This window comes from Gossypium arboreum, chromosome 3 (genome assembly GCF_025698485.1).
Source record: "Gossypium arboreum isolate Shixiya-1 chromosome 3, ASM2569848v2, whole genome shotgun sequence".
NCBI classification, from domain to species: domain Eukaryota; kingdom Viridiplantae; phylum Streptophyta; class Magnoliopsida; order Malvales; family Malvaceae; genus Gossypium; species Gossypium arboreum.
In genome coordinates this window covers 38,923,733-38,934,549 of record NC_069072.1, presented here as the reverse complement: position 1 = coordinate 38,934,549, position 10,817 = coordinate 38,923,733, and the positions used below count along the sequence as shown (strand labels likewise).

General features: G+C 30.1%; 1 protein-coding gene across 1 annotated transcript; it reads right to left on the bottom strand.

Moving 5' to 3' along the window:
• Positions 1–259: 259 nt before the first annotated feature.
• Positions 260–4,502, bottom strand: LOC108475971 (alpha,alpha-trehalose-phosphate synthase [UDP-forming] 6). The gene is made up of 4 exons (XM_017777989.2): positions 4,132–4,502; positions 1,600–3,673; positions 1,230–1,503; positions 260–766 (listed from the first exon to the last, which is right to left on the bottom strand). The coding sequence occupies exons 2-4, from the start codon at positions 3,639–3,641 to the stop codon at positions 473–475; spliced, it is 2,610 nt and encodes an 869-aa protein (XP_017633478.1). The 5' UTR covers positions 3,642–3,673; positions 4,132–4,502; the 3' UTR covers positions 260–472.
• Between the last annotated feature and the right edge of the window lie 6,315 nt (positions 4,503–10,817).

Below are 10,817 nucleotides of genomic sequence, written 5' to 3'. Positions count from 1 at the left end.
GAAACAAATGCAAAACAACCCAAATTATTTATTTGGGTGGTAACAAACAATGACAACAATGTCCAGATTGCTTTGTAGGAAATAACGTTTTAACATAAAAGCCCAATTTATACGTCGTTGAATTTTATATTCCATTACAAAATGTGCATGACTGGTTTACCATAAAACACATTCAACACTTTCCTTAAAGAGAAAAAAACAATGGAATGTGCTAAATGATTCAAAGAAAAAATTTGAAAAAAAAAAAAAACAAAAAACATTAGGGGCAAAAACTGGGGAAACTCGGATTTCATCACGCAAGCACATATTTACAGCTTAAGAAAAAACAAAGAACACAGAGAAAAAGTATCCGCTTGCAAGCAGTTTCTCTTAGTAACACTAAGATGATGTACATTGCAAAACAAAGTGAGCAAATATTAGAGTTACAAACACAAAGAAGAGCAGTGCACCTTTCGTTTTTTCCCTTCGCTAGCTAAGCCAACACCGAATGCATTTGATCTGAAACAGAAGCCAGACCCTGCATCAACCTACAGATTTCCACCGTATCGTCCAGGTAGTACTTAGCCTTACTTGGTTTTTTACCCACAGTACATGCAAACACTTCTGCTCTGGGATCGATCAACGGCCCCAATACTGAACTTATGATAACCTCGAACATGTCTTCATCAGATCTGTCGTCTCCTATGCAGAGAACAAAGTCAGGCAACATACCCCTCTCTTGCATTGTGGAGAGTAGGCGCTTTGCAACTAGACCCTTGCTTACACCCTGCATATACCCAAAAGAAAATGAAGACATGCTCGGTAAATCATGAAGAAAGAAACATCGAGAGCTCTACAGCGATGAGGTTAATTTACTGAAAAACACACTTAACCGATTTAAGGCTCTCGATAAAAGTTAAAAGCAATTTGATACGAGAAAGAAACCAATGCTTAGTATTAGTGACTCGCAAAGTTACATCAATAAAAAAGTTACGACCTTACTCGATAATCCAAATAATCCAAATATGAGTTCACGTTTGATCTTATTACCCTTTTCTCTTTTAAGCAAACATCAAACGACACCTAAGTATAGACTGTAGCAGTAACAGTAGCAAGGGTTAAGCTTTTCAGTAGACCTAACCATACTCATTTTGCTTGGCAATCACTGATTCGATAAGTTGATTTCCGGCTCAATGTGGACTGATAAAAAAGAAAAGTATTGTACCATATTTGGAAATATATTTCTGTACCTGTGGCTTAACCTCGACAAAATTCTGCCCACTCTTTACCGTAACAGGTTCATTGGCCAGCACACTTTCGAGATGATCAAGAAGTTCTTTAGCTTGGCATGATCCAAAATCCGGATCTGCATCCTCATAACACCAGACAAGGGCAGTTTCCTTATCTTCGATGTAGGATCCATCAGTAGTCTCCATGTATTGCTTCATCACAGGTTCTGCAATCTGCTTCCATGCACAGTCCACGGCTGGTACACACGTCTCCCATTCCACGTCTCCCTTGAGCCTAAAACAATAAAAATACAACTTTAAAGTCGAAACAACTGTTTTGATATAAAGGCTAAAAACAGAAATTACAAGGATCAAAGCTGGTTCACTTCACCTCAAGAAGTAGCCATGCTCAGCAGCAATTCCTAGTTTCTCACATGGAGAAAACCATTCAGTGAGTGTCTTTCGGCTTTTAGCACTGACAATGAAAACCATGTTGTTTCTATCTCTGCACAGGCTATTTAGGATGTCAAGGGATTTGGATGATGGGCTCTTATCAATCGATGCCTGTGGCATTAAAGTGCCATCATAGTCTAGAAGAATCGCCCTAGTGGTAGTCCTCTTGTAAGCTGATACAATGTGCTCCATTGAGAGCTTTCTAAAGTTCGGATCAAGAGCCACAACTCGAAAACTTAGCCCAAAACCAATACCCCAGCATCTCCGTCTAGAATGTTCTCGACAAGTCCTCTCCAAATCCTGAAGGAAACTATGAGCCCAGTAACCAACATGATGTGTACTCACATATCTGTAATGCTTTTCATGCCTGAGCTGTTTTTCTGCTTCTGCCATAGCAAGGGCACAGTCCATTGCATCTGCTACAGCATCAATGTTCCACGGATTTACTCGAATTGCCCCACTCAGAGATGGGGAGCAGCCAATGAATTCTGAAACAACTAGCATGCTTTTCTTTGGTGTAGATGGCTCCAAACCCAAAACCTTATTCAACCTTTCGTTCCCCTGTCGACTGATGATATACTCATAGGGTATGAGATTCATTCCATCCCTTACAGCTGTTACTAAACAACACTCTGCAACAACATAATATGCAATCCTCTCGTAAAACTTAAGCGGTTCATCAATCAATACAATGGGGTCATACCCAGGCTTCCCAAAAGTTTCATTAATCCGCTTCACAGTTGAATATGTCTCTTCCTGCACCTCTTTCACATCTTTTCCTCGGCCTCTAGCTGGAAGTGCTATCTGAACCAGCACTACCTTCCCTTGACACTCGGGATGCTGCAAAAGTAGTTGTTCCATTGCTAGCAGCTTCAAACTAATACCCTTAAATATGTCCATATCATCCACCCCAAGCAACATTGTCTTCCCTTGATCGCAATACTGCTTAAGAAGCTCTGTAACCTTGGCTTCAGTCTCTGGAAGGCTCAAAACCGACTCCAGCTGACCCATGTGTATCCCCATAGGGAGAATTTTGATACTAACAGTTCTTCCATAATACTCAACACCTATGTACCCCCTCTTGGATTCATAAGTAAGACCAAGCATTCGACTACAGCACGACAAAAAATGCCTTGCATAATCAAAAGTATGAAACCCGATTAAATCCGCATTCAAAAAGGCACGTAAAAGCTCTTCCCTAATAGGCAATGTCTTGTATATCTCTGACGAAGGAAATGGACTGTGAAGAAAAAACCCCAATTTAACCCTATTGAACCTCTTCCGCAAGAAAGTTGGTAAGACCATGAGATGATAGTCATGTACCCAAACGAAATCATCCTCCGGGTTAATCACCTCCATGATCCGATCCGCAAAAATCTTATTGACCGATACATAGGCTTGCCACAAAGACCGATTAAACCTACCTCCTAGATCCGGAGATAAAGGCAACATATAATGAAACAAAGGCCACAATTGCTGCTTACAAAAGCCATGATAATACCTGCTAAAAAGATCAGGGGGCAAAAAAGTGGGCACACACTTGAAGGTCTCTAAAAGAATCTGGGAGACCTCATCTTGTTCATTTGGGTGGATTTCTTCCTTTAAACACCCAACATAAATCACCTCAACATCATCATCTCCTAAACCATCTCTCATTTGAAGGAGAAGTGAATTATCATCCCAGCTGAAAATCCAATTATTGCTGGTGGTGGTGGTGCTACTGCTGCTACTCCCATTTTTATTATTATCCGATTTCCTATGTGCCCTTATCGGCAGCTGATTAGCTACCATGATAATTCGGTCTTTCTGGGTGGAGGAGGAGGATGGATCAGAGCATACACTCTCTGATGGATCATCGTCGATATCGGAAATGATCCCCGGGACCGTCATAATCCGGGGAATCCTACGGCTAATTCGGCCTAAAGATGGAGCCTCACCGGAGGCTAGCTCCAAGAGATTCGAGTATGATCTTGATACCATTTTCTTAAAAAGCTAATCAAAAGAGTGCTTCACTACTCCCACATACAAAACAAAACAAAACAAAAATCCCATTAAAGGGGGATTCATTTTACAACAAAAAACCAAGAAAAAAAAATTATAAATCCAAAGAACAAAGATGGTGAATTTCAGGGTAAATAAACTAGGCCCTTATCAGATTTAAGTGCAAAGAAATGAGAAAAATAAAAAAAAAGGGGGTTCAAATTTTTTAGGGGCGAATCAAGGAAAGAAATTTCAAGATAAGCTTAGACGAAGTGAATCAAATACAAATGGTGGAAATAAGTTGATATCTAGATAAATAAAAAAAAATGGAATAGATTCAAGATTACACAGCTAAGAAAATATACTTCACCCAAAAGAATTTCCACTAGAGATAGTCAAACTTACTACAACAACAACTACAGAAAATTTTAAAGTTCAAGAAGGAGAAAAAAAATAAACACAAAAAATCAAGAACAGTTGAAGAAATTACCAGCAGTAGTTGTTGTTGAATATTGAAGAATTCCTTCTTCCTTTTCCTATTGGGTAGATAGGAATATTGATAATTCACAAAAAAAAAAGAAAAAAAGCTTAAAACTTTAATAAGCTAAACAGTGTAACCCCCAAAAAAAATATTGAAAAAGAATTTATTTAGCTTTGATTGAGTTGAGAGGCTCAAGCTGATCTTAAATCCCCCTATTACCAAAGACAACACTCTGTAGCCAAACTCCACAACTTGGACTGATAAAAGACTTTAAATATACCGAGTATTCGGGGTTTTTCTTTTTTCTGTTTTTTTATGGTGGTTAAATAATGTACTAAACACTGACCATAGGATGAGATTGTGGTTTGATCCAACGGTTGAAAGTAGAAGAAAATATGCAGTTGAAGTTCTTATCCTTTTGTCCTTAGGTTAGTCCGCCATGAGGCAACATGCGGAGGTGGGACCCACTAAACTCAGGGATCTTGTCTTAGATTAGCTGTAAAATGGGTCGAGGGAAATCCCACGTGGCATGAAATAATTCGCCGGGGAAGGTCTTACTAGGCTACGTGTCGTTATTTCCATGCTTCATTGACAACACAAAGCATTGCAAAGTAGGTTTCTCTCGAGATATGTGTTCACGTTTTGACTGATTTTACACGAGATTTCGTGGGATAACAAAAAAAAAACAAGCAAGGAACGCAAAATATCCTTATCCGACAATACACTCTAACGTTGAGAACTTAAAAGATCTCCCCCCAAACAAACCGTACGCATACGACTTACACCTTTACGTGCTCTGTTTTTTTCTACAAATAAATACCACCTGTTATATTCATCTAAAAGTTTTATATTTAATGTCTTCTTAATGTCTAAATTTATATATATATTCATCAATTGAAAAAACGTTATATATTGATTTTTATTGAATTTAATATACATCAATTTGTATCTGAATTAAACCTTTTTCTAATATATTTTTATATTTAATTAATATAATATATATTTATATTCTTAAGTAATATTGTTAACTTTTCAGTATTCAATTCTTAAGTTTAAGAATTGATTTGATGAAAATTGTAATTAAAAATAATATTAACAATTAATTTTAGTTAAATCAACCTTAAAATTAAAAAAAACCACAACCATCAATTTGTGTTTAACAAATTAAATTTACAATTAACATGAAATTTGTTTTATTAAAATCATGAATATTCAAATATGAAAATATTAGCATTTACCTTTTATCTAATCAACTTACTCGAATTAAACCTTAAAAAGGTAAAACTATTAATTCTAGTATATAACTTATCACATCTAATAAAAAAATATAAGTATCATACTTGCAAAAAACAAATCAAATTCGATACAGATAATGCATTAAGCCTTAATATATTAATGGTGCATATTTTTGTAAACTATTATCGATTTGATATCTCGTTAATGAGTTTAATGAAATTTTAGAAAAATTTAGCCAATGCTAAATAAAATTATTCTTTTAAAGATTCTTAAAATATTTTATTTCTTTCACTGAAAATTTTTATTTATAGCATTACTAATAAAATAAAACAAAGAATATATTTGATTCATCAAATCTTAAATTACATGTAGGATATAAAATCACTTTGTTTAATTTATTTAGTTAGAATATAGTGTTCATGTGTTCAGTTGACAAAATATAACTTATTAATCTTAACTTTTTGTAAAATTATAATAACTTAAAAATTTTAGAGAAATGAAATAAAATTAATAATATAAAACTCCAATATATAATTTTTGAAACAGTCTAGGTTTTTTTTAATTATTAATATTTAGAGCAATCTGAGTTTTGTTTAGTAATGTGAGCTATTATAGCTTTATTTGTAAATTTTATGTAAGATAAGAAGAGAAGATGCTTTTATTTCCAATAATAATAATAAAACCATATAAAGAAACTAGTAATTATAATTAATGAAACAATTTCCTAAAAGAAAAAATAGTGAAATAAATTCAAGTTTGTGATTTAATGAACATCAAAACTCAAAATTTATGAAAAATTCATGTTCCTACAGCATTCAACAAATAATTTTTAAAAAATTAGTAACTTATCAATACAATAAACTATAAAGTAATATGAAGATAAAATGTAATTTTACATTAAAATTTAAATTTCGTCTAAAATCTTAGATAATTTAATAAAGATCCCACATATTGATACTATTTAAAATATAAAATTATGGGGTGAATAGAAAATTAAAAATCTAAAAATTATAATATCATCCTAAAATGTAATATTACTTCCACCAATTAAATGCCCCTCATGATTAACTTACGGAATATGATTTTTATACACGATATATTAATTCTTAATTTAATAGCATAATTTTTAATAATAATTTAAAAATCCATTTAAAAATAAAGCACTTTTCTTTTTATTTTTCTTCGTTATCATTGTCGTTTGCGAAAATTTGATTTTTGAAACAAAATAAATAAATTCTAATCAACGGACAATAAAAAATAAAAATAAAATAAGTTATCGGGGGCGATACGATACAAAGGTGGGGAAAAGGACCGATAACAGCTGGACGTCACATTGACTTATCCGCCACGTCAGCAATGTAGGACCTACAAGCAACACATATAATAATAAGGCTAAACAGAGCAAGTGGGGTTCATAAGGCATTTTTAATTTAATTAAATAAAGTGCCGACTTAAGTGGATAAGCACGGATAATTGAACAGTCTCACGTGGCCACCAATACACGTGACACGTGTCCCGAACATTTTTTATTTGTCCGAATTTGAAAAGCAGAAACCATATAAGTAAATGGAAAAGAAAAACTGTGAAACGACAAAACCCTGAGCCGGCAACGAGCTTTGCACAGTCCTTTTGTGAAATTTAAAGATAATGTTCTTAATAGTACTAGTGCCCTTTACAACGGCGGTCGATGGCCAATGATGAAGTGACCACGTGGAAGATTTTTACCCTTTGATTTCTAGAGTTATTAGATCTAACGGATGGGAAAGCGGGTCTTGTTTAATGATTTTCATTAGGAAAATTACAGAAAAAAGAGACTACTAAGATAAGATGCACGACTGCTATGAACAGTGAACACATGTCTTTTAAGCATATTTTAATTTTACTCATAAATTTAAAGAAATATCCAATCAGTTTTTGAGAAACGCGTTTTTTTTTTAATTATAGAGTGAATTAAATTGTGGATGATATTTCTCTATGGTAATATTAAGAGTTTAGTGTCATCGATAAAAGTTTTTATTTTTATAAAATAGTATATTATTTTTAAAGATAATTTTATTTTCACAAAAATTTTAAATAAAATTATATATTATAGAATTTGAAATCAAGATTATAATAAATCTAACTTCATCATTTGAATTAAAGCCATATTTAGTTTTTATATCAAATTTTTAAAATTTATAATATGAATTTGTACGTAGATATGTCATAATTTAGTATAAATAAAAATATCAAGTAAATTAATTAATTATAAAATAAATTTCAAAATTACATATGAATTTTAATCTTGTGTAATTTTATATATGACATTCTAATTTGTTTCAATATTTATAAAACCCTAATATTAATATCAATATAACACCATTTTATTTACATATTACACAACCAATAATTATATTTATCTAATATAAAAATAAATAGAAATATTAATTTCTTTAAATATGTACAACTGAATCAAAATCAAAATTTTAAATACACATTTGAACTAAAATCAATGTTTAAAGTTTAAAGTGTATAATTATACCAAATAAAAGTTCACGTATTAAATTACACATTGAATCTAAATACATGATAATTTTTAAAATTAAAAATAAGGATAAAACAACATTCAAAATATGAACTTGTCAAAATTTACAACTTGATTCTGATTTTTTAGTTCTTGTTATTATTATTATTTTAAATTCTCAATATCTATTTTATAGTTTATGTTTAATGCTTATGGTTGTTCCTCTTTATGATGTTTTATTCAAGGTTTAAACTGTTTTTTTATGTTAGAAGTGTAATATATATCCTAATTTTATTTCTAAATTTTAATTTTATTAAAATATGATAATGTGATGGTGTTATATTTTATATTACGAATGTTAAACATATAAAATATATACCTTTTAAAAATTTTAATGATTGAAATAAAAGAACAAAAACTCCATTTATCACTGTGTCAAAAATAAAAATTCTCTTTAATTGCTTATCCCTATTAAATTAGGTCAGTTTTAAAGCTTTAGGCACGGTTTGTGTTGCTTTTAATGAAATAGGCATTGAAAGAACCCACCCCACCCCCCTTCTTCCCCAAAAGAAAAAAACCCACCTAAGCGATTATGTGCTTTTTAAAGCCCTTATCTAATCCTGAACTTTATCTAACACACAACCACAACACTAAAAATAAGTATTTGTTAATTTTGGAAAAATTATTTATATATAAGTGGAGTTTTTTTGAAAGTGCTAATAATACAATTCAAGCATAATACAAATATATATTTGAATAATTACAAGTACTAAATTATTACAATATAAAAAATTATCTAAGTAATTATAAAGTAAAGCATATAATTAGACTAGAAATTATTATAATCTAAACTAAAACATACTGAAGTGAACTAAAACCTGCAATGATAATTACACATGATAAAACTAGGAGATCAATAAATATGATTATACATAGTGAAATCTCGAACTTAGGTATTCAGAATATAAAAATATTTGTCTTTACCAATTGTGTAAAACCTCTTTAGTTTGTAGGTGAAGTTCTTTTTTTATAGAATACCTACATTTATTTATAACTTCTCTTGAATCTTTAAATTAAAAAAATAGGTTATGTTCTAAAATTTATTTTTGTTAAATTTTATAAATGGGTAGAAGAAAAGATATATTGAAAAACTAAAATTAAATAAAAATAAGATAATACGTGATAATATTTAAAATTCATTTATAAAAAAAAATTACAAGTTGTGTGGATGAGTTTCAAAAAAATCAATTGCTACAGGTTTACGAGAAGCGGTCTCTAAAATCTCAACTTGATTTTAGTCAAAAGATGAAATGTACGAATTGGGTAATATTATAATTAGCATTGCAATGCATCTATTAATTATTCAGCAAATTGTTTTTTGGTAGAATCAATAAAATATATTTTGTCAACTGAGGCATTAGGAGAACTTGTGGCTTTTGGGTGAGTTGAGGAGTTGTTTATGGCATGTTTAAGAATTGATTCTATTCTTATTGGGATAATTAAAAAGAGATCCATATCACATCAAATACAAAGAAAAGTCCAAGGTGGCAAAGTAGCATAAGTGGAGAGTTTCCACATTTCACCAATCACCACTTTCAACCCTTGTGGGTTCATTCCTAAATGTTTAAAATTTTCGAATTCCTTCTAACACAAGTTAGTTAAGTTAATTTCAATTGAGATCATTGAAAAAACACTTGTGGAGCTTAAAGGAATAGTGAATGATTCGATTAATTGAGATTTTTGATATTTTATTTTATTGAATTAAAAGAATGTAGTTTATTACTTGTATTTTTAAATAATATTACCTCAATCCAAGTTTAATGACAATGTTTTTTATTAAATGTAAATTTAATGACAATGTTAAAACTTCTTTCTCAATAACAAAATAATAATAATAATAATAATAATTAACCAAAAATATCAAAATAATAATGAAACTACTGTGTACTTTATTGCATCGAAATATATTTTAATCTTTATTCAATGTTTTTCGAATCGAACTGATAGTTGAGTTGATTAGGTTATCGATTCTTCATTTGATTGGTATGTCTGGTTAAAATTAAATAAATTATTAAAATATTATAAAAATTTTAAAATGAAAATAATAAAATCATAAAAACTGGTTCAACTGCCGGTCAACCAATCCGAACTAGTTCAAGAGTCAATTGGTTTTTTCCTTGTTTTGAATCGTTGTATCGACTAATTCCCAGACTAATCAATTCGACCAACTGGTTTAATTTTTAAAGCACTACTTTTAACATTAACTCAAATAAAGTTTTAATTTTTAATTATATTTAAACGACTATTTTACTAAAAACTACTATGTTAATATTTATTGAATTAAGTGAAAATGCATTAAATAAAAACTAAAAATAAAAAATTTGATTATGCTTTTATTGCATCAAAATTTATGCTATTATTTAAGTATGTAAAAGAGTTGGTGTTACGAGTTAACTAGAAATCAACTCAATTATGAAAAATACTAAAAAATTAATCGTTTAAAATTAATAAATATTATTATAAAATGTTTTGTATTTTCATTGCTTTATATAAAATTTCTATTAAAAAAAGAGATAACATTTCTATCAAACATATTAAAATTTTAACTTTATCATTTTTATGAAAGTATGTTTAATAAAAGTTTTTTATAAACAAGTTACCATATTTTTTTATGATTCAATTGTTAAATAAATAATTTATAACAATATTTTTAATATTGAATTTTCTTTGACCCACGTGATAATATAATAACATTTTGAAAACACGTTAAATAAAGCTTTCTAACCTGATAACATTTCAACATGTCATAGAAATTGACAATACAAGATGGAAAGCAATTGAAATGTATTTAATATTCTTACATTAATATATTTACATATTTAAATTTATATTTACTCACAATTTAGATTAACTTGTTTTATTTTAATTTCATATGTAATTATTAATTTCAAACCAT

What these genes read in the sequence shown, in the direction of transcription:
- LOC108475971 (XM_017777989.2), bottom strand. Translation starts at nt 3,641, where the DNA reads ATGGTATCAAGATCATACTCGAATCTCTTGGAGCTAGCCTCCGGTGAG. An exon ending in GAGCATGGCTACTTCTTGAG is followed by an intron (nt 1,504 to 1,599) that starts GTGAAGTGAACC and finishes TTATTGTTTTAG; the next exon opens with GCTCAAGGGAGACGTGGAAT. An exon ending in TTGTCGAGGTTAAGCCACAG is followed by an intron (nt 767 to 1,229) that starts GTACAGAAATAT and finishes GGGTATATGCAG; the next exon opens with GGTGTAAGCAAGGGTCTAGT.